The 24,127-nt window shown below is 40.8% G+C and overlaps 1 protein-coding gene across 1 annotated transcript in view; it reads right to left on the bottom strand.

Moving 5' to 3' along the window:
- Positions 1-24,127, bottom strand: part of PREX2 (phosphatidylinositol-3,4,5-trisphosphate dependent Rac exchange factor 2) — a 291,433-nt gene that overhangs the window by 190,468 nt on the left and 76,838 nt on the right. Inside the window, exons 6-8 of the mRNA XM_084782996.1 lie at positions 20,071-20,232; positions 10,365-10,498; positions 9,037-9,140 (exon numbers count right to left, since the gene is read on the bottom strand). Of these exons, the coding sequence (XP_084639122.1) occupies positions 9,037-9,140; positions 10,365-10,498; positions 20,071-20,232 (400 nt within the window). The remainder of the gene's footprint in view (positions 1-9,036; positions 9,141-10,364; positions 10,499-20,070; positions 20,233-24,127) is intronic.

Consider the following 24,127-nt stretch of genomic DNA (forward strand, 5'->3'; position numbering starts at 1 on the left):
ATCACAGGAATTTAAATAAATTAGTGTGTACATATATCATGGATGTATGAGTACCTGCTAAGACCAGAAGAGGAAGCTGGATGGAGCCCCCCAGAAATGGACTTAGCACAGTCACAGCTGGAGCTACAGTCACAGCATGGGTTCTGGGAACCTGACTTGAGTTCTATTGAAGAACAGCAAGTGACCTCAACTGCTGAGCCATTTCTCCAGCCCTGTGTCCTGTGATTTTCAATGGAAGAATAATGATATTCCATTTAAAGTTTGGATGAGAATTGTTTTCTATCATAGTTTAAAAACATCAGTTATAATTTTAAACTTAGATGTAATTCTTGCATATATGCACATACATGCATATATATGGAGCCTCAAAATGAGTATACATATTATAATGTAATTAGCATAAAATTTACTAAGTAAGAAGTCCCCTCTCATTTACTTTAAAATATAATACTATGTCAGTAGATATATAAACACAGTGTATCATTGAAAATGTTCACATTAGGAAACATATCCATAAAGAGCATTCTGACTAAGACCAAGGAGAAGGTTGAGAGTTCTTCATCCTCAGTGGGTTTTGTTTGGTCTTGATTTGCTCTGTTGCTAGGAGCCAACCCAGGGCCTCTCCGGTGCTAAGTGTGCACTCTATCACTGATGTACTTCCTGAGCCTTGTTGATGTATTTAAGAATTAAAAATATTTTCAAATGAAATAACAATTAGGTGACTAACAGAATTTTGTAAGCTTCAATGGGCCTAAAATATTAACTTTATAGAAGATGTGCAAGGAAAGTGAAACTTAAACTCCCACTCATTAAATGTAGAATGTTCAAGTTCAAAAATCCACTGTATCTGATTTCTTATAAAACCAGAAATATACAAGGGTCAAAGCCACACAAGTCATTAATGACTTTGCAGCCATGATATCTGGGAGTTCCTTACATTAATTCAGCACACTTCCACTGAAGGCAATGGAGTTCTTCCAAAACTAATCCGTAAAAGTCTCAGTGAACACACACCACATGCATTTTAGTAAGATGGACAACATCCAAGACCTTCACACACATGCTACAAAAGAGGAACTGCCAAAATATTTGTTCTAAACATCAAATATTAATAATTATATCTCCATAATGCATTCAGCCCTTGCTCTGCTGGTCAACAGTGAATTATTAATTCTAAAAGAAAATTTTAAATTGCAACTCATTCATATAAATATTTAATGTAAAGAAAATTAGTTTTGAAATAAATCTTTGATTTTATCAAATAATGCAAAAGAAAAATTCTGGCAGCCAACACAACACAGGACATTACTTAGGACAAAATGGAAGGGAAAAAAAAGGTTCAAATCTCTCTTTAAAGCCCTAAAAACTTGCTCATCTCTTGTCTTTTTTGAATATTCAAATGTCTTTACATAACATTAAAATTTTAAGTGTGTCAGAACAGATTATGCTGTGTGCACTCTACTTAACATAGAAAAATTATGAAATTTTAATTAAGAATGTATTCAGGGCCATTGAGAGGGCTCAGCGGGTAAAAAGTGTTTGCTATGCCAGCCTGAGTTTCTGAGTTGTGTCCTCAGAACCCAAAGAAGGGAAGAGCTGGCTTCTGAGTGTTGTTCTCTGAACTCCACATGCATGCCCTTACTCACAGGCATACATACATGTGTAGTAGTAGTAATAGTAGTAGTAATCATCATAGGATGTGTTTTATCCAGCATGTACAAAATTACTTTTGGTCAGGTATCCATTCAATTAGCTCTTAAAAAATTACTGAAAACTACATGCATTTGGTGACAAGAGAAGAGGACTAATACTAATACATCTATTTAAATGAAAATGGATCGATAGCTATAAGAGTTTGCATTTTTTCAACATTTAAAAAAATCACGAGAGAAAATATTTTAAAGTCTCATTTAAAAGCAAAGCTTAATATTACAACAATAGATTCAATATCTTAATTGTCCAGTGAAATGAGAAAGAGAAGGTGGAAGCAGCAGCCTACATGGCTTGCTGAAACAGTGAACAGCAGTTCTAAATATTTGTGTTGAAACAGCGGTTGCAAAATTTTCTATTAAAATGATCAGACTTTTAAAACATATCTGAGGCGAAACAAAGCAGTAATGCAACGCTTGCCCAGCCTACCCAGGAAACTAGGTTTGACACTCGCCACAGCCCAAAGCAAAACAAAACAAATAGGAAAACTGTCCTAAGAATAAAAATGTCCAATCTTATCACATTCAGATTTGACAACTGTATTAAAACCTGTGGTTAACCCAATAAACTATAAACTCTGCCTTTAAAAAGTCAACAGCCTTTATTCATTCTTTCTGCCACGCCACACAAATAAACTAGCTCTTCAAAGAGCTTTCAAACTTACTATAAAAATTAATCACTGGAATTTCAGTAATAGTGTTACTATTACTTTTAATTGGATATTTTATAACAACATGAACAAACTAATATCCCAGTAAAAATCCAAAAGAAGGAACTACGTTAAAGTCACTGAAATGAACTCCAAAGTCTAGGTAATGGGCGAGTGGCAATCTGGCTACAAACTAAATTACTAACATCTTCACTCAACAGGGGGAAAAGGTGGGAAATACGTATTCAAACCTTTTCATTTCGGAAGGACACACTCTCAATTCTTCTATGCTACGGAATAACCATGATAGAATACAAGTCATTAAGAATTATAAACAAATTTTACTATAATTATTTATCAAGGGGTTAAGGACTTAGTTCAGTAGTAGAGCTTTTGCCAAACAAGTGGAAGGCCTTGAGTTTATGAGAATAATGGAGTTACATTTTACATGTCAGCTGAAAGCTAATTGTCTCACATCAAATACAAGTATTTCTCTGCAAGTTTTGAACCAAATCAGTGCAATCGGGTGTCTGATGGAGTTTCTGCCTTCTCCAGAAAGCATTTTATCCATGCCTATAGTATACAACCATTCTAACGATTTCTATAATTCAAGTGGCATACAAAATTTCCCATTTAATTTTCCATCAAAAGTTCCAGGCATGCTCAAAACTTTAGCTCAACTCTTTCCATTTTGATCTGGATAAAGTATAGCTGCCAGGCTGGTTTGGGTAAATTGTAGGTAAGCCTGATAATGGTTTCCATCCTCATCTTACCAGCATCCTAACATAGAGAGAACTTGGCAGTGGATATAAGCAGTCTGGCCCAGATCTTTTGGGGCCATAGGTTCTCATTTAAAATCTGAGCTCATTGAGACAAAACGAAGGTTCCATGATGGGACTGTCCAGGGAAATGAGAAAGAGAAGGTAGATGCAGTGGCCTATATGGCTTGCTGAAACAGTGAACAGCAGCCTAAATCAGCCTCAGCACACTGATGTTTCCAGCTCCCAGATGCTTCAGTTCCCTGTCAGCTTCCCAGGCATGGACACCAGAGCCTCATAGACTGAAGCCCAGGCCCTGCTTTGTACCAAACAACAGAATACTCCACAATGACGTAGCTCTGAAGTCTGGGCTAATGCCTTATCTTATGAATATTGATGCCATTTATTGTTTGTCTTTGAGATCTTGCTCATCCTAAAAAACTCTACTTGTGAATTCCAAAGCCGAGGAGAGGATGCACAACACAGGATACTGGGTTTCCTATGTGTTTCCACATAGGATGTGAGAGAAAAGTATCCATTTGTGGCCTGAAATACTTTTCATTCCTTTTTCTTTTTAATCATTAAAACAATAAGGTCAGTTCTGTCTCTTTATAAACAAATTTCAAAGGCAATCCTTTTCTTTTTAACAGTATTTGTATTGATTATTTGGGAATTTCACATCATACAACCAAATCACTCCCTTCCCAGTCCTGAAAGGTCTGCAAACCGCCCCCCTCCCCCCGCCAACACACACACTTGTAACCTACAAACATACAAAAGGAGGAGAAAGAAGGAGGGGGGGAGAGAAGAAAAGAAAAAAAGAAACAAAAACCAAATTCAATTGTGTTGCCCATATAGGAGCATGATCAAAATCCCAGTGGCCTGCCTCTTAAGAAAACTGAGGCTTTTCCCACGCACACCCATGCGAGAAGTCATCAGTTGTAGAGAGCTACACTTCAGCATCCATGCCACAATTGTTAAGAGTTCTTTTCAGTGGTTTCCTGTCTAGGCTGTTACTTTTTTTTTTTGGTGGGAGGAGTTCGGGTGGTGTGGATAAAGGGGATGTCACAGAAGCCTTCTATGTCCCTTCTTCTCAATTTTGAGTCTGCAGTCCATACCTCTGTAAAAGTAGCTTCCTTGCCTTTTACAGTCAGTGGCGGGAAGCATGGATCATGGACCTCTCTACGGTTTCTGGCAATAGCAAGTGCCATGGACCCCATTGTGGTCCATGGACCTCAACAGGGTCTCTCGAGACAATACAAACCATGGACATCAACATAGACTACTGCCGCAGTACAGGCCATGGACACCATTATAGTCCTCCATGGCAGCACAGGCCAAGAACATCAACATGGTCTCTGGGGCAACACAAGGCTATGGACACCAATGTCGGTTCCAGTGGTTGGGCCCATAAACATCAACATGGCTTCAGGCTGCAGCACAGACCATGTACACCTGGAAGGCATTTGATAATAATATGGACTGCTGACATCGACATGGTCTCCGGCCACAGCAGGACCACAGACCCCAACATGGACCTCAGTGGCAGCATGGACCATGGGCATCAACATAGCACAGGTGGTTGCAGAGTCTACTAATATCAACATGGCCTCTGGTGGCAGCCTAGGCCAGGAACATTCACAGGAACCTCAGGATCATCATAGCCTGGGGCAGTGGGCCATGGATACCAAGGTAGTCTCTCGGAGCATCATGGACTATAAAGGTCTTTTGAGGAGGTCTGATCTATTGAATGAACCATTCTTGATCAAAGACCTCATGCTGTTGCTTAGAACCAGGGCAATCATGTCACTGGACAGTGTGTTCTCAGACTGACTCAGCACAATCTCTTGGCTTCTGCACACCATCTCGTTGGGCCTACTCAGCAACGACATGTTCCCCCATCCATCACAGCCTTCTCTCACAGCTGTCACCACAGATCCTCTCTAGTTCTGCCTCTCTCCACCACACACTAATAGCTCCATTTGTCCATGTTTCCTACCTCACCATCACAAATTCGTTTGTTGTTGTGGCATCAGAAACTACAGTGTGTCATGTACCATATTTTTCCTGCCTAAACAGCTTTACATACAAATACGCATTGCACCTAGTCATTGGTCTGGTTCAAAGTTTCAGGTCTCTGACACATGATAAACACAGGACCATTGTGGAGACTTGCCTTGGAGATCCTGCTGCTGATCAGATCAGGGTGATGTTGCAGCTAAGCAGGGCAGGGTGGGGGTTGGGGGACAGGTTTAGTGCCCACTGCCCTATCAGGCATGACCTTTGTGCTCACAGCCTATTGGCTGACACACTGTGAAGAGGGATGTAGACTCCTCATCCTCCATGGTTCCATGGCTCTGTTCTACCATTTTTCCTTCCAATTTCATGAGTCCATTTTTAAAAAGCATATTCCCTCAAGACTTGCTTTTTTGTTTATGCAACCGATTCCTTCTCCTTTTCAATTTATTTTAGGTTAACATAAAAGTAATGAGTTATACCATGGCCTTTCGGTGCATATGCATCATATACTTTGTTCTAATTTATGTCTAGCTCACATTGCTGGTAAAACTGGAGCTTGTGGTAGTTCTTTTAGTCATTTGAGAAACCACCATGCTGATTTCACAGTGGCTGTTTAGTTTATAAGTGAATAAAAGTTCCTCTTTACACACATCATTTAGATCTTTGGCAATCAATAGCCATTCTGAGTAGGGTGAAGTTTTGGGTGTTTTTAAGTATTTGCTAGCCATGCCTGTCTCTTCTAGAACTGGCTATTCCAGCCACTGTTCCATATGATGATTAGGAAGATTTCTGGTGTCTAGTTCTTTTGTTCTTGATGTAATCCTGTTTAGTGCAGTTATCAAATGCTCCCCCGCCTCAGTCTGTAAGACATCTCATTACAAGCCGTTTTATTTCTTGTTATCCCATTTGTCAATTCCTGGAATCATGTCCTCAGCTGCAAGTCATTTTCAGAAAGTCTATATGCCCATATCATGAGGGGCTTTCCCCTAGTGGATTTAAAGTTTCAGCTTTTACATTAAAGTCTTTGATCCATTTTTCAAATAAAGGGAGAGAGAGCGTTCTAGGGTCCGCCTTCTACGTGTAGCAATCTAGTTCTCCCTGCACCATTGGGATCTGATAAAGCTTATGTTGGGCCTGTAGATTGCATTCAAGAATGCCACTAATTGCACTACTGCTTCTGCCTATGCATGTACAGGCAAAATCTTGCCATCCTATAGCATTTTCCTTTTCCTTTTTTTTTCTCCTTCAGTGTCTTAAGCTTTTGGTAGTGTTATATTCAGGTATTCTGTGGAGCTACTTGGAGTGAGATTCTTCCATGATTTTGCTGTTGTTGTTGTTGTTGTTGTTGTTGTTGTTGTTGTTGTTGTTACATAATAAATCTATCACTACCTCTGAGCTAAGTTTTCCCCCACTACTTCGCTGAAGGCTTCTCTGCATCATCAATTCAAACAAGTTTCCGGGTAAAGTCTAGTACCTCATTCATTTATAATCTTTAGGTTCTTTTACTCATAGGGTCACAACATGTGCAATTGGGATATCAGATTTCTTCCTTTCTTATTTGTATCTTTTTTATTCTTTCTCTTTTTCTATTTTCCCATTTTTCTATTTGAACACTGTATTGATAAGAGTAGAAAGAATTGGGACTCCTGTCTCCTATACTTTTCCCCATGTATTATAATATTAGCTATAGCTCTGTCATATGTAACACTTATTATGTTGAGTTTTGTTGCTTCTATCTCTAGTTTCCTCAGTGCTTTAATCATGAAGGATGCCGAACTCTGCTTCAATGGAGGCAGCCATATGGTTTCTGTCCTTGAATCTATTTGTGCATTTTATTACATTTATTAATTTGCATATGTTGCCCTAACCTTGCATCCTTGTGATGAGACCTGCCTGGTAGTGATGAATGACTTAATGTGCTGTTGAGTTCAGTTTTTCAGAATTTTACTGAACTTTTTGTATTTATGTTTATCTGGAAAATTAGTCTATATTTCTCTGTCTGTCTGTCTGTCTCTGTCTGTCTGTCTGTTTCTCTCTCTCTCTCTCTCTCTCTCTCTCTCTCTCTCTCTCTCTCTCTCTCTCTCTCTCTCGCTCTCGCTCTCTCTCTCTCTCTCTCACCTAGTTTTGGTAGCAGGAAGGTGACTCTGGCAGCACTCTTCCCTTCTATTTTATGGATGAGTTTGAGGAACACTAGCTCTTTGATGGGTTGGGAGACTTCGGCAGTGACTCCAGCCAGTGTGACCTTTTCTTAGTTGAGAAACTTTTGCTGCTTTAATGTCAGTTGGTTTCTATGCATTGCCTTAAGTTGTTTATATTGTATTGATTTGGCTTTCATAAATTGTGTGTCTAGAAATTTAATCTTTTCTTCTAGATCTAGTTTTTTGAAACATGTTTTCCAATCATTCCTCCAATGACTTTCTGGATTGTGTTGGAGTCTGTAGTAACTACCTCCTTTCTCCTCTCTAATTTTATGAATTTAAGTTGTCTCCCTTTGTTGGGATTGCTACCTAGGGGTTTTTTCAATTTCTTTCATTTTACAAAGTTCACTGATATTTTCCTCTCATCTTGACTATTGCTCGAAAGAAAAAATATACTGTCAGGGATTTATGGAGAAATGAATCTATATACGCTATATATCACAGTGACCTTCAGCTGCCAACTTGACACATCTGAGAAGAAGGAACCTCAACTGAGGAACTGCCACCATTGGTTTGGATTGCGTTATGTCTTCATCATTGCTACTTGAGGTAGGAGGGTCCTGCCCACTGTGGCCACTATCCTGGGCCAGGTGCTCCTTGGTTATATAAGGAAGGCAGCTGAGCAAGCCAGTGAGCCAGCCATTAAGCAGTGTTGCTCCAATATCCTTCAGCTTCTACCTCCAAGTTCTTGCCTTGTGTTCCTGTCTTGACATCCTTCGATAATGAAATAAATTCTTTCCACCCAAAGTTGTTGTGGGTCAATGTTTTATCACAGCAACATAGGACACTATAGGTGTCCGTCCATAGGTGAATAGACAAAGCAAATGCTAACATACACATAGTAAAGTATTGTCTAGCCACTGATGAGGGATTCTTGTCATTAGAATGGCAAGAAATCTTCAATCCCACCACTGTGCTGGATACTAATAGGCTTGACTCTACTTAGGGAAAAATTCGGCAGCTATTAATCTGTTTTATGTACTCCTCATCATTTTTCTTAACACAGCTTTGAGATTATAATGAAAATCATTGCAGAAAACTGTGATTCAATTTACAAACAATTTACTTTAAATATGTAGCCTTTTTGTTCAAATGGTAAAAGTAAAACATATTTTAACTTTGTTTTACTTAACAACTGTGACTAATTATAATTTCATAAACATGTCTGTAAAGGCCATACTCAAAATTCTTTAATTTAGTCCCTGTACGTGGAATCCAGCACTTGAAATCACAATGGTCTTCCCCACTCAGGCTCCCTTTGCAAGCCAAGCGACAGTGGAACCACATGGAACCTCTGTATGCCAAAAGCACACCTAGCATCATTTATAATCTACAGGTAAAATGTTACCGACCAAAACTACCATCCTGGTAAAGTATTACTGGAAGAGAATTGATTCACCCATTAGTCATTTTCTGCACATTCATTTTACATCCCCAAACATAAAGTTGCTAATGTCCTATGGTATTAAAGCAAAACAGGAAGACTCACTCAGAACACAGCAGAGTGATTTCCCTTTAACATGGTATCTTTCAGCCAATATCATTGACAAGTTAAGCAAGGATTCCCACATGCCTGCATCTCACCTATCTCCACTCTAAACCCCTGTTATACCTAACAAGACACTCCTAAGCTTGGATGAGATGAAGGTAAGTCATCCATGTCAGAACTCAGTCTAACGAGGGATTTACTAAGTACACTTACCTGTGCCATCATCCACATTTTCCACTTCCATCACCTCGGTATTGATCCGACCTCGAAAGATGTACCGGTGGCCATCTGTGGATGCCTTACTATTCTTCAGCCGTCTTAAGTAAATGAAACCACAAAGCATTTGTTACTAAACTTAATGTACAACAATACGATTTTTACAATTCTTTGGGAAAAAAAAGTCTCCATTTGGCTAGTGATGTAAAAAGTTTGGGGCAGGTTGATTTTATTCAAGTCTTCTCATTCATGATGGTGTTGGTGGACTGCTGTGCAGACTAGGAGGAGGGGAAAGAGAAGACTCCACAAAGTAGCTAAGACCAGATACAATACACTTTATTTGATGCTGGGGTTCTAACTCAGGCTTCCTGCTTTGTTATAAAGTACTCTACCAAGGAGCTACATCTCCATTCCTTTACATATGAGTTAAACAAATACAAAACAAACAAACTAAGGCAGTGGACTATAGACTGTACACCAGTGGTGGTATAGCCATGCACATTTCCTCACTTTAAGACTTTAACACTATCAAACCTAACTGGGAGATGCTGGAAGTTGGTGATTTTGATGCCACACTTGATTCTCACACCTCTGCGTCTCCATTTTCAATGGCTGAGAATTTCCAGGTTTTTCAAGACCTGGCAAGCAAACTCAATTAGTACTTCTGGCTCTTCTTCTGAGAAAAGGATCTGCTGGAAGCTCCTAAGTAGAGCAATACTCAGCTGCAAAAAAATGTTTCCTGGGGGCAGGAAATGACCTAGTGGCTGAGAGGATTTGCATCTCCTGCAGAGGAACTGGCTTTAATTCCTAGAAGCCGTGTGGTTGCTCACAACCTCAGTAACCCCAGTTCCAGAGGATCTGGCACCCTCTCTGGCCTCAGTGGGCACAAGGCACACACATAGTATGCATACATACATACAGATAGAACATTTCTACACATAAAAAGAATTCTTAAACATATAAGTTGCCAGGGGGTCAGGAGGTGGCTGGAGAGATGGCTTAGAGTTTAAGACAACTGGCTGTTGTTTAAAGGTCCTGAGTTTAATTCCCAGCAACCACATGGTGGCTCATGACCATCTATAATGAGAGCTGATGCCCTCTTCTGGCCATCTAACTCACATGCACTACAAAATACTGTAATAAATAAATAAACAAATCCTTAAAAGGGGGGGTCTTAAAAAAATATATATATATGTATTCATATATATATTTTTAAATGGGTTAGTGGTAAGATGAGTTCTGGGCTTCCTGTAGTAATGCTGGGAACCTATGAGGTAGAAATGATATTTTCAAAATGTGACCTTTTTATTTTTTAATGAGCTTACCTGTGTTTTCTTTTGCAGTATACCAAAAGATTATCAAAAAGAAAAAACACCCGCTCTTGAATATTTCCAGAAGAAATTTTCATTAGGACCCCACACATCAGCATCTCAGTGCAGGTGTCAGTAATGTTGGACCCCTGAGTGAGGAAAAAAAAAAAAGATGATACTGTCTGATTGGCTGATTAATATTGTTATCTTTGTAGTGCTGGGATCAAATGAAGGGTGTCATAAAAGCTAGATAAGCACACTGCCACTGCGCCATACCTGCAGCCCTGATGAAATGTTTATATGCAAATATTCTCTTCAAATTTTCACTTGTTTTTATTGACAAGCAATATGTACTCAGGAGGAAGTGTATGCCATCAAAGTAATTACACTGAATGCCTGTTCCTTCCTGCTAGTCTCCAGGTCAGTCTGTATAGACACCTGGTCTACCCAGAGAGATGCTACAATAGACAAGCTAAAACAGAGGCTGAAGGGAGCCAGGTGGCCCAAAGAACTACAGGCAACTACAACGGTGAAGCTGGGAAACAGTCCTCCACCGGTAAGCACATTACCAAATAGTCAACCCTGAAAGCTCACTGTAACAGGAGAGGTGAAGACACACACAATTACACACATGCACACACACATGCATGTAACAGCAGTTAAGGGGACAGAGAGGGTTTGGAGCCAGGGAAGGAAAGGGAGGTGTGATATAATTACATTATAATCTCAAAAATAAAAATAAAAATAAATGCCTCAGTGATTAGTGGCTATCAATGTAAAGATCCACTCTAATTATAGACAGGAGAAGAAAATAAACAAAATCAGAAAAATGGACTGGAAGGTGGCCTGGTCGGGGAGAGCTCAGATCTCAGAACCCAGGCTGGGTGGCTCACGAGGCCTTTCCCTCCAGCTCCAGGGGATCCCATGCCTCTGGATGACTCTTTTTTTTTTTTAATATAGTTTATTCACATTACATCCCAATTGCTACCCTTCATTCCTGTCTTCCCATTCCCACCCTCCCTTCCTCTTCCACCCTATTCCCCTCCCCTAGTCCTCTGACTGGCCTTCCTCACTTCCCCTTGGTGGGGCAACCTTGCAGGCACACAAGGAGGAAGGAATGCAGCCTATCTTGATAAGCCTGTTAGGCTATGGTCAGATGGTGGGGGAGGAGGGCCCCCTTAGGCATCAACAGAACACACAGCTCTGAACACCACCACTGGACAACTACAGAAGTCTGTCTAACTTCCTACTAGCACTCTAGCCTGTTTGCTGCCACCTAACAAGCCCATGCTAGGTGCACTGAATCAGATTTAAAAAGGAGAAACAGAGAAAGAGGGAGAGAGAGAGGGAGGAGGGAGAGGGAGAGAGAGAGAGAGAGAGAGAGAGAGAGAAGAGAGAGAGAGAGAGGGAGAGAGAAAGAGAGAGAGAGAGAGAGAGAGAGAGAGAGAGAGAGAGAGAGAGAGAGAGAGAAGAGAGAGAGAGAGAGAGAAAGGATCCAAGTTTTCAGTAAGTCCCTCTAGTCTCTACAGTAAGAGTACTTCAGCTTTAAATTTGTCTGGGTTGGGCTTTTTTGTTTTGTTTTTTAATCTATAGGTACATTGTTGGGTTTGTTTAAATCAATGTTTCTATCTTATAGTTTGGATATTTAACATTCAGAGCAATACTATAGTTTCATATCCCCACAATAATTCCATTATAGGTTTTACTATCAACTAAAATACAAAGTTAAATGAAAACTCAAGTTTATAACAAGAAAAATTTAAAGAGGAAATTAATGAAGAGAAGGTGTTAGTATGGTCACCTGGTTATCAATGTTATAAACATATCTTTTTTGTTTTTCCAGACAGGGTTCTCTGTGAAGCCTTCGCTATCCTGGACTCACTTTGTAGACTAGGCTGGCCTCAAACTCACTGAGTTCTACCTGCCTCTGATAAAAACACATCTTAAGTTTTAGGAAACCTCTTTTGTCTTTGTTTGTTTTTTGTTTTTTGTGTTTTCGAGACTTTTCTTTCTGTGTTAGCCTTGGCTGTTCTGGACTCACTTTGTAAACCAGGCTGGCCTCAAACCCACAGAGATCTGCCCGCCTCTGCCTCTAGAGTGCTGGGATTAAAGGCATGCACCACCACACGTGCCCCTATTGTTTAGTGGAAATGTCTTTTTATCAAGAGGATCTTAGAAACCTACAAGAAGAACATCATAACAGGTGGATCAGTGCCCAGGCAAACCTGCTCAAACTATTGCACTAACCAAGGACAATACAAGTAGTAAACATCGAACTCCTACTTGGATCTAGCCAATGGACAAGACATCCACCACAGTTACATGGAAAGCAGGGACTAACTCGGACATAAACTCTGGTGCCACATACTTGACGACTTGCTCTTGGTGGGGAGGCCTGGTGGCACTCAAAGAAAGAATAAGCAGGCTACCAAGGTGAGACTTGATAGCCTGTGACCATAAAATGGGAGAGGAGGTCCCCTTCGGTCATAGACCTAGGGGCGGGGAGTAGGGTGGGGGTGGGAGGAGGGAGGAATGGGAGGATACAAGTGATGGGATAACAATTGAGTTGTAATATGAATACATTAATAAAATTAAAAAATTTTTAATTAAAAATTAAAAAGTTCTTTTCACTCTGACAATTTAGAAATATATGGAGATCTTGTAAATCTTTACACAGTTTGACCCATTCTCATGTGTTCACGGAACCCAAATTACCATGAGAACATAAATGTAATTTTCCATTCCTGTAGCATGACTTCTTATTACTTACTTATAATTATATAATTTCTTATTGTAGGACTAATCAGAGTAAAATTAGCATTTAAAAACGATACTTACCAAGATGCTTATATAAGTAACTAACTAAATATTACAGGAAGGGTTTTCTTAGCCGAAATTTCAGAAAAGTCATAGAATATGTCCTTTTTAGTGTGTCCTTACTGTAAGTAACACACGCCACCGAGTATATTATCCTCCTTGGAATGTTAAATATTCCAAGTCAGCAATCCAATTAACATATTTAGACACTAGCAAATAGTCTTTCAGGACATAAAGACTGAAAATGCAGTACTTGACCTGTAGCTTGTAAAATAATTACAAGTATTTTCCATTAAACTGATCTAGCAACTGATTGAAAGTATTCTAGGTTAGCAACACCATGAGGCTTTTTCTTCTTTCTGCATCTGTGGTAGTCTGCCTTTCAACCTGCTTGGTAACACCTACTGTACATTTCAACATCACTGAGTAGTCCTTTAAACTCTCAATCTGTCATTTGGCCTGGTTGGTATTTTATCCTCATTTTGACAATTAAGGCCATAGTCACTGAACAACGGTAAACAAATACTTTATCAAGAATACAAATGTCCACAAATTTCTTGTGTTTCCCAGAAACAGAAAGAGTCAAATGGTATATACTCACTTATATCTGGACACTAGCCCAAGGGGCATGTCCCATGAAAGTCTTCACTTACCAGGAAAGTGGGACAGAGGGGAGGACATCCTATTAGGACTCTAGGTGAGAGAAGCATGGGAGAATGGGGAAATAGAGGAACCAGAGGGTCCTAGAAATCTACAAGAAGAACATTATGATGTGCAGATCTAGGCCCATGGGTCCTGATCAAACTATGGTACCAGCCAAAGACAATACGTGCAGTAAACTTTGAACCCCTACACAGATCTAGCCAATGGACAGGACATTCTCCACAGTTGAGTGGAGAGTGGGATCTGACTTTCACACGAACTTTGTTGCCCCATATTTGACCATGTCCCCTGGATAGGGAGGCCTGGTGGCACTCAGAGGAAGGATAGCAGGCTACCAAGAAGAGACTTGATACCCTATGAGCATATACAGGGGGAGGAGGTCCCCCTCAGTCACAGCCATAGGGAAGGACAGTAAGGGGAAAATGGGAGGAAGGGAGGAATGGAGGATACAAGGGATGGGATAACAATTGAGATGTAATATGAATAAATTAATAAAATATATTTTAATAAAAGAATACAAATGTCGCTGGGCATGGTGGCTCACGCCTTTAATCCCAGCACTAGGGAGACAGAGGCAGGGGATCGCTATGAGATTGAGGCCAGCCTAGTCTACAAAGTGAGTCTAGGACAGCCAAGGCTACACAGAGAAACTCTGTCTCGAAAAACAAAACAAACAAACAAAAAAAGAATACGAATGTCAAAATTTGAATGTTTCCACATGCCAAGCAATACTCTACACACTTTCTCCCAGCATGCATTTATACAAAAATGATCTTTCTGAGATAAGAAACTATGAACCACTAAAATTTACCTCTACTATCAGCCCTCTCTTCTTGAATGTCAATCACAAAAGGCTAAAAAGAAAATAAAGGTTGGAGAAGATGAAAGAGAAGAAGAATCCCTAGAAGCTCCCCAAATATGCAACGTGTTGGCCAAGATCCAGCAGAGACAGCCCCACTCAAAGCAAAGAAAACTGACTAGGTTGGGGAAATAGGGCCCTAGAACAAGAATCCTGTCACTGGTGCTGGAATTTCATGGACCCTTTGAACACTCTTATAAAAACCTGTTAAAACTATGGAATCGGGTCGAACATGAAAAATACCAGTGTTATCATCTAAAACTTGCCAGAAAATACATATCACACCCAAAAGATGCATCTGATTTGCTCTTCTGGAGTTTCCAATCATTAGCCAAAAGTATAACTTCAGTACTTGAATATAAGATTAAATCAAATGAATAACATTTATATTACCAGCAAAATGTCCCCAAGTTTTCCCCATTTCCATTTAATGCAAGTTTAAGTGGATTCATTTTTGGTGGCTCCTTTTCAAAAACACTTAATCCTCCTTGTAACTCAGTTCTACCTCAAAGTAGATGCTCAAATCCCATGTCATGTTGTACAGGGGGCAGGGGGTGGGGGAACAGAATAATCTCATTGGCAATTTCTGGAACAACCAAACTCAAGAAGCAATGAGGGAACAAAGCTTGAAGTCCATCACAAGCTAAATCAAATGTAAGCAGCACATAGATTCTAGAAGCAACAAGGACTAATTTCAAAATGCCCACAGAGAGCTGGGAACTCGTCTATGATGTTAGGAGTGAAATCTGAGTGGCCAGTAAAAAATAAGCCTGGTCTACATAGTAATTTCCAAGCCAGCTAAAAGTCATATTTCCCTTATGTTTCTCTTTCATTTTCTATAATATGATAACTATGACCTTCACCATTTCCCCCCAAACTTTCTTCATAATGATTCCTTCTCTTACATCTTACTGTGATTTTTCCCCCACATTTGGGAGACTATTTCCAAACAAACAAATCAAGGACTTCAAGCTGAATTGCTAAACAATGTCATGATATTCCTTCATCAAAATCCCTCTGTGCGAATCCAGAACCTACAGCCAAATCCACATAACTGATCTCCCATAGCTGGGGAAGACTGAGAGTGGTCCCGTTCTGTGGAATAAGTCGACAGCTCTGATGAAACTTCCAATACATTTCTTGTCCAAAGCAAATTAATTGTCGACGTGTGAATTCAGTGAATTGGGTCCAGTGCTCTGTCACTCTTGACTTTATGGCTCTGTCTCATTCACTCATTATCAAATTCTTCTCAAGTACAGTGGGCATTGCCATTTCCCTGGCAACTAGTATAACAAACTCTGATAGTAAGAGGCAAAACTTCAAAGATGAGTAACTAAAGCATATGCTATAGATCTTCTTGGCCATAGTTACTACGCAAATGCTGAGAAAAGCCTAATTTCTTTATTGAACTTACTGCTAAAGGATGGGCAGGCAAACAAACCTACTTCAAAGAATCAGCTATTTTTCTTACCTGCCAACTTGCAAACCTAATCTCCATCAGCTTATTGTTTTTGAGATATTGGATGAGTTAATTGTCCTAACTTGTAAGTTGACAGAATGTTCCCACTCAGCCACTGTTAAGGTGTGGTTAAGCCCTCAGAGAAGTTCATGTCCTAGAGGCATAATATGACAACGTTGAGGTGGTAGAGCCTTTACGGGCTGGTGAGTGGTGAAGATAACTAGGTCACAGGCACTGGCCTCACAAAATGTTAAAACAGATCATATGGGACTTGGTCAGTTCCCATGAGAACGAATTCTTAAAAGGGAGCCTGGTAAGCCTGGCAGTGGTGGTGCACACCTTTAATACCAGTAGAGGAAAGAGGATCTTTGTGAGTTCAAGGCCAGCCTGGTCAACAGAGTGAGCAACAGAGTGAGTTCCAGGACAGTCAGGACTACCCTGTCTGGAAAAAAAAAAGAAAGAAAGAAAGAAAGAAAGAAAGAAAAAAGAAAAAACACAGAGCCTGGAGCCTGGTACTCTCTCTGGTTCTGTCTTCTACAGGTGACTTGGCTCTTCCTCATGAACTTCCAGAACAATCATCTGGTCTGAAGCTCTCAGAGACCTGAGCAGATGCCTCAGATTCACACACTCTTCCCTTCCCCAGACCATGAGCTAAGAACAGCTGTTACCTGCCGTTGCTTGCAGTTGCCTGTTCACTTGACCTAGAGCTTGATAAGGTTGTCAGAAATGTCAGTTACTCAAAATCATTTTCAAGTCTGACACTGTAGATTTTCGATTGGTAATGTGACCTACACGTTTTCTGTAAAGTTAACTTTTATTTGAAAAGTCTTTGTCTACCACAGTTAGAAGTGACTATTTGCTGTAATGAAACACCATGACTCAAAACAAGTTGGGGAGGAAAGGGTTTATTTGGCTTACAGTTTCACCTTATAGTTGATCACTAAAGGAAGCCAGGACAGGCAGTCAAACAGGACAGGGACCTGGAGGCAGGAGCTGCTGCAGAGGCCATGAAGGGGTGCTGCTTACTGGCTTGCTTCTCTAGGCTTGATCAGAGTGCTCATCCAGAATCACCACCCTAGGAATGGCCCCACCCACAATAAGCTGGCCCCTCCCCCATCAATCACTATTTAAGACAATACCCTACAGGTTTGCCGGCAGCTGGACCCTCTGACAGCGTTTTCTGCATTGAGGTTCCTTCCTCTCAGATGACTATAGCTTGTGTCAAATTGACAGGAAGTCAGCCAGCACAATGGCTTGGATTCATATAACTCTAAGTAATTGTAATGTTTAACCTGCATTGTCAACTGGACTGGATTTGAAATCAAACTTAGAGCATGACGGTGGAGGTATTTCCAGAGGTTTAACTGAGTAGGAAAGACACACCTTGACTGTGGGAGCAGCATCCCATGGGATGAGGTCTTGAAGTACAATAAAGGAGAAAAAAATGAGGAACACAGCTGAGTACCAGAACATTCTTGTCTCTCTGCTTTTTAACTAAGGACACAATGTGATTGGTCACCTTAGCCTCCCGCCACCACTTCTCAAGAAGAGGCAGCATTAGCACGCACTTTGGAACCAGCCATTCCTATCAACTGCCCTGTCCTGACACAGTTGAGCTCTTGCTGGATTCCTGCATCCTTGACAGAATTGCTAAAGTTCTGCTGGCTTCTTCAGCTTTGAGGCTCTGGTATTAATGTAGCAAAATCAGGGCTGGTGTGTCAGCTTTCTGTAACTATAAAAAAAAAAAAACTGACATAAATCAATGGATAAGAAGGAGTTCAGAGGCCGGTGGATCGCTGTGAGTTCGAGGCCAGCCTGGTCTACAAAGCGAGTACAGGACAGCCAAGGCTACACAGAGAAACCCTGTCTTGAAAAACCAAAAAAAAAAAAAAAAAAAAAAGGAGAAGTTCGGGTTTTGTTTCATGTTTTCCAAAATTCCCGTCCTTGGTCACCTGGCTCCATTGCTTTGGTTGATGGATAGTACATGCAAAGATGATTGTTTACCCCATGGAGGAAAGGAAGTGAACAACAGGAGAAGCAGCAAGGCCTGGCATCTCAATTTCCCCATCCAAGGCAGGCTTCCCACTCACCTAATTTACTTGCACTAGGTCTCACCTCCTAAAAGTACTGTCCCCTCCGAACAGTTCCAAAGGCCAGGGCACAGCCTTCAACAAATGGGTATTTGGGGAACATACACGATCCAAATTATAACAGCTGGCCTAACTGATACACTCTCTGCTGTGAGCTACTTGTGAAATAGCACAACCTGAGGCTGTGCAAACAGCAATCATCTTTAAGCAAACCCTCTTCTCTGTAGCAGACCAGATATTTTAGGCTACATACATACACAGGAAACCAAGCTCCACAGTCCTGAAGACAGCCTCTGAAGCTCTCAGGAGTAACAGATAAATCCTGCAAGTTTAAGAGACTTTAGTTTTGCTTCCAGTATTTGACTGATGACAAAGCCTGGAAAGCAGCAGGACAACTGATCGGCAGGAAGCAGATAACCCTCATGAATCAACTGTCAAACATGCAGCCACTCTCCCTGATTCAAAGAGGCAGCAATCTGCTGCAGGAGGGTCACCCTGGACACTCCGAATGGAAGAATAGGAGGCACAGGGAAGCTAAGGGAGACCCCAGGTAGCACTTTAAACGGAGCATAGCAGGGAGGCGGGGGCAAAGAGGAGGCTTGTCTCAGGTCAGCGCTGCTGATGTTTTTGCACACCAGGCTGAATATCATTTTAGGGCTAATGAAAACCAACAGTTGAAGAAAAAAATGAGTTAATGGCAAGTTACCAAAGATAAAGGTGATTTCTGTTGGTTGACTGGAGTTGTACTTGCCTGTATATTTTCTTTCCCATGTATACTTTTGTATTTTTATTATCTTGGGTTTTTTTTGTTTTTTGTTTGTTTGTCTAGTTGGTTGGTTGGTTTTGTTTTTGTTTGTTTTGTTATTGTTGTTGTTGGTGGTGGTGGTGGTGTGTGTGTGTGTGTGTGTTTGTTTGTTTGTTTTTTGGGTTTTGTTTTTTTTTTTTTTTTTTTTTTTGGTTTTTCGAGACAGGGTTTCTCTATGTAGCCTTGAGTGTCCTGGACTCATTTTGTAGACCAGGCTGGCTTCGAACTCAGTGATCTGCCTGCCTCTGCCTCCCGAGTGCTGGGATTAAAGGAGTATGACACCACACCCACGCCCGGCATATTTTTATTATCTTAATTGCTTACTTAATCACAGGAAAAAAGTTTGCTAGCCCAATGTTCATATTCATTTAAATTACGGTCATTTCAAACCAGAATTTTAGCTTAATTTTATAGCAGGGGTGCAGGATTTTATTCTTGTAAAGTAACTGGGACACAACATCACCAGTCACCATAGCTGGGAATATCTGATAGACTCAACCAGGATCTTCATTCACTTCCTTATCTTAGACATTAAAATATTTCTTTAATGACTCATAAAATTTATAACATTTTTCATTTTGCCTAGAGGAACACTACAAAGTCATAGATTTCCCTCAGTGTAGAAATGAAGAAATCAAAGCAGAATGGCTATATAGACTCAAAATGATATTCTACATCAAGTCCCTAATTTAAGAGTCTAAAGTTGATTTCAGAGCACATGCATTCCTTTATTATCCCAAGCATTCGGGTTATGTACTTCTTGACCAAAATCAGAACAGGAAAAGGGGAACTGTGTTACATGAAGTGCCAAAGCCTTGGAGGTTATGTGAAGATTTGTTGTTTCCATCACAAAATTCTCAGCTCAAGTTGTCTTTTCATCTTACATACATGTTCAAGTAGCATAACAAGCTGACTATGGTCTGTGGGCTGCTGGGAGATAACCACCTGGGGTTCCGTGCATTGAGAAGAAGCCCTGCGTGTGACTCCACAGCCACCCGAAGCTGAAAAGGCGAGCAGAGTGCACGTACCTCCCAGCCTTCAATGTGTGACTGCCACTCTTCTAAAACTTCCAGCTTCTCCATCTGTCTCTTGGCCTCGTTAATGTTGGAACACACAGCCTTCATGGCTTGGAGGGCTTCCATCACCGCAGCGTAGTCACTGTGTTTCCGGGGAGTCCGCTTCAGCAATTCCTGTTTATACACAAAAGCAAACCGCTTTGGGATCTCCGGCTCTGTGGTACAGCAGATTCAGACTGACCAGGAAATGAAAACTACACAGACTGTGACAGCCACTCTGCTAGGTGACATCACAAACTCCAGCAAGATAGAGATCAAAAGCAAAAGGTCAAATCGATGAGTTAGCATTGCTTTAACGCTCAGTTTTCCAGTCACTGTAATTTTTCCCTCAGACTTACCTGTAGTTTAGAAACAGAATGAGGTTTCTTCTTTCAGATCAAACTATCTCACCTGGATCACGTCATTGTTTTCTATAAATCTGACTTTTGTTCTAACAGAAGCATACCAGTATAGTTAATTTCCTTTTTCTTACACACTTCAATGGATCTTCAAATAATTATGCACCACAGTTTCAAAATTTAATTAAATTTATATTTCTAATATCTTTTGAGAAACTATAAAGATATGCCATGAACAAAGCAACACTTGTATATGTTTTATACTCTAGCAAAGTATAAAACTGGTTCATTCTCTATGAGGAGCAGACTTCCACACACCCAACAACTCCCTTATTTAATTCTTGGCTTGTGCTTTGGGTATGGGGGTTTTATTTATGGGTTTTCTTTTCATTCCAAATATCAAAAGCAGAATAATCTGCAATCTTTGAAGTATATTAAGATGTCTTCTTAGCTATTGTTTAGAAGCACAAAATTAAACATCTTCACCCACTGTCTAGACAGCTGTGACCGCACTGCTTTTTAATTACTCATTTGTTTCTTTATGGCAGTTGTCATCAACATGGCACTCACACAACTACAGAAAGCCTGAGGCATAATTTCAGAAAGATTGCTTCTTCTTCCTCCTTTTTTCTTTCTTTTTCTTTTTTCTTTTTTTATTTGATTTTATTTCTCAACATGCAGTGGGAAAGTGGACAGTTCTTAGTTGTTTTGTTGTTGAATATTTTGAAATAAACTTTGACTTTGTGTTTGGTATGATCTCACACCAAAGGAATACATATTCCATTATTCCCAAGATGAAGCTGAATTTTTTTTATTCTGGACCCCAAATTTGTAAGAGGGACATGCAACCTCAGAAGTAAATTCTCAGAAGTAAAGCCCCCTTAAAGTATGTGAAGTGAGGACATTGACAGTCAGGACAGGATGTTGGCCCTTGGAATGCTCCTCAACACCAATCTGAAGGGCTGAGGCATGAATTAGATAATATGAAAAACAAAAGACAATCAAATAATGGTTCTAGTGGTTACTTGCTCTCAGATCCTGAAAGTTACTCACGCTGTTGTAGGCTAGTGCTTTTAATACTTTCCTTTGAATAAATAAGGCCACTCAAAGAGAATCCAAGCATAACTTTTCAGCATTAGCTTAACTATATTCATAAGTAAATGATCTTTTTTTCTGTATGAAAATAATCTTCCCACAAAAGGAAAGGAGTCCACCTCTGCCTAAAGTCTCTTATCAGTGATGCTATTTTTTTATTTTTAAGAATTAAATTCAAACACTTGAGGTCACTTCTAATCAAAATGCAACCATTTGTTTACAATGTACACTCAACATTCCCTTCTGAGCCTCACAATAAAGTAAATATCTGGGATTCCAACAAGAATCAGGGATGAGGGCACCTATGGGTGAAAAGCACACCAGTCCCTTGGCTGGAGATCTGTGGGGACTCTTAGGATGTTGGAACATACAGAGCAGTTCTGGTACTGACACCACACCCCAAAGGCTGTGCCAAAACTGCAGCCACAAGTCCCTGTCTTTGCTTAGCATAAGGCTTTTCATAGCTTAACCAAGAAACTTTAGACCTGCTTTCTAATAAGAAATCAATTTTTTTAAAAAATGTTTTTATAGATGGTGGCTCAGTCCATAAAGTTCCTGCTGTATCAAAAACTGGGTGTGGTCGGCTGCATCCATAACCCCACTGCTGAGAGTAGGCGCAGAGACCGGAGAATTGCTGGAGTTTACTGGCCATCCAACCTAGCCTAGTTGATAAGCTTCAGGCTCAGCGAGAGACCTTGGTTCAAAAAAATTAAGGTGGAGAGCAATTAAGGAAAGATGCCCTGAAGGCAGCCAAACACCCTGACAGGCTGACAGTTAAGAAAAAGAGGTTATAGGTAAACAGCCAGATGGTAAACTTCTGGCTTCTCCATTCAGAAAAAAAATGACTTGGATGAGCTTCTCTCTGTGTCTGAGCTTTTCCCTGTGTCTGAGCTCCTCCCTGCCTAGACAATAAGATTTTTGAAAAGACTTGCCTAGGAGTCCTCCAGAGGAGCACCTAAATAGTAAGGTCAGGATAAACTGAGCCAAACCATGAAAGCATAGCTGGGGGTGACCATTGAGTTTGCTGTCACGCCTTCCCCATCCTGGAACAGGAACACCACCACTTCCACTTTTAAAGTATGGTGGAAACCGGAGGAGGCTGTAATTTGACTGTTTTCCCATTTCTTTGATTAGGGAGGGTTCACTTTCAAATTTAGCTCCAACGCCTTAGTTGCAAAGAGCAAGAGAATTCTTTCAGATAGCTCTGGCTGAAAGTGTCAGAGCTGACAACCACACCCTGGGATGAGGCTGAGGATCTCTTAGAGGCAGTTACAGGCACCTGGCTCCAAAGAGACTTTGTGAACTTTACTTCGGACAAGATTGCACTTTTTACCTTTATGCGAACAATCATAGTCTTCTTGGACTGGGTAGAATTGTGTTAGGGTCTTATCCAATCTCCTCTGATATGGAGAATCTTGTTGGCATCTTCCCCAGTCTTCTCTCACTGGGTAGGAATTTGTCAGGGTCTTATCTAACCTGACTACCAGCAGGCTCTTCTTAGCAGGTCAGAATAAAGGAGGCCATTAACAAAACAGTTAAACAACCTCTTGGGCTGTTAGGTGTTGGACTCTGCCACCCTTCCAGAGAGTTGTGCCTAGAGGCCAGCTAGCTCCTCTTACTACTATATACTTGAAATAATGGGGGGGGGGGGGAGAAGAGCTAAATTAAAATCTGAGATCTGGGTTTGAGGGACCTAATCTGGATACTTTCTTCATAGGGCATAGCCCTGTCTGGGAGCAACTTAACTGGGGTTCATACCGACCCACCAGTAGCCAAGAAGGGTCTCTGTGATACTTTCCAATGGCTCTCACATTAAAGAGGGTGCCTCATCAATGGACTATGGCTAAAACTCTAGTCTAGGGACAGACAATGTAGAAGAGGCAGAGAAATTGGAAGAAAAACCTTCACCCAAGAAAACACTACTAGTAAATAAACGCCCCCAAGGATCTCTCCTGGTCTCTGGGAGCCCAAGCCCCTAAATAACCTGCATATCCTTGCCACCTTTATCCCAGGGAGAAACAAAATAAGTATCCATGCACTCTCCCTACACTGAGAGAGATGTTTCATCTTAGGTGAGAACCAGGAGAGACAGAAGGAGTTACGTTTGCCCATGCCTCCTTTATGCTGCCAGAACTGAATGACAAGAAGGAAGATCTGAGACGTTCCATGGAGGATCCAGAATAGTATGGCCAATCCTCTGAGCAACTAAAGCAGGTAGATGAATTATGCTGGAGAGATGTGATGGTATCATTAAAACAAACACCAACCCTTTTGGAAAAGAGGAGAGTGGTAGGCAGGCTCTTGGAGCAGCAATGACACTGTCAGTGCCCACAAGACTTAAGTGGGCAAGGACTTCCCTCTGAGGGATAAGGCCAGCTCCTCTCAAAACCCCTCTGAAATCCAAATGACCCCATGAAGAATGGAGAGGACATTGCCTTTACTGTATAATGGAGGTCCTTAAGAAGGCTAAGGGCAAGCCGGATACGGTGGCACACGCTTTTAATCCCAGCCCTTGGGAGGCAGAGGCAGGCAAATCGCTGTGAGTTCAAGGCTAGCCTGGTCTACAAAGCGAGTCT

This window comes from Acomys minous, assembly GCF_964271855.1.
Source record: "Acomys minous genome assembly, chromosome: 1".
NCBI lineage: Eukaryota > Metazoa > Chordata > Mammalia > Rodentia > Muridae > Acomys > Acomys minous.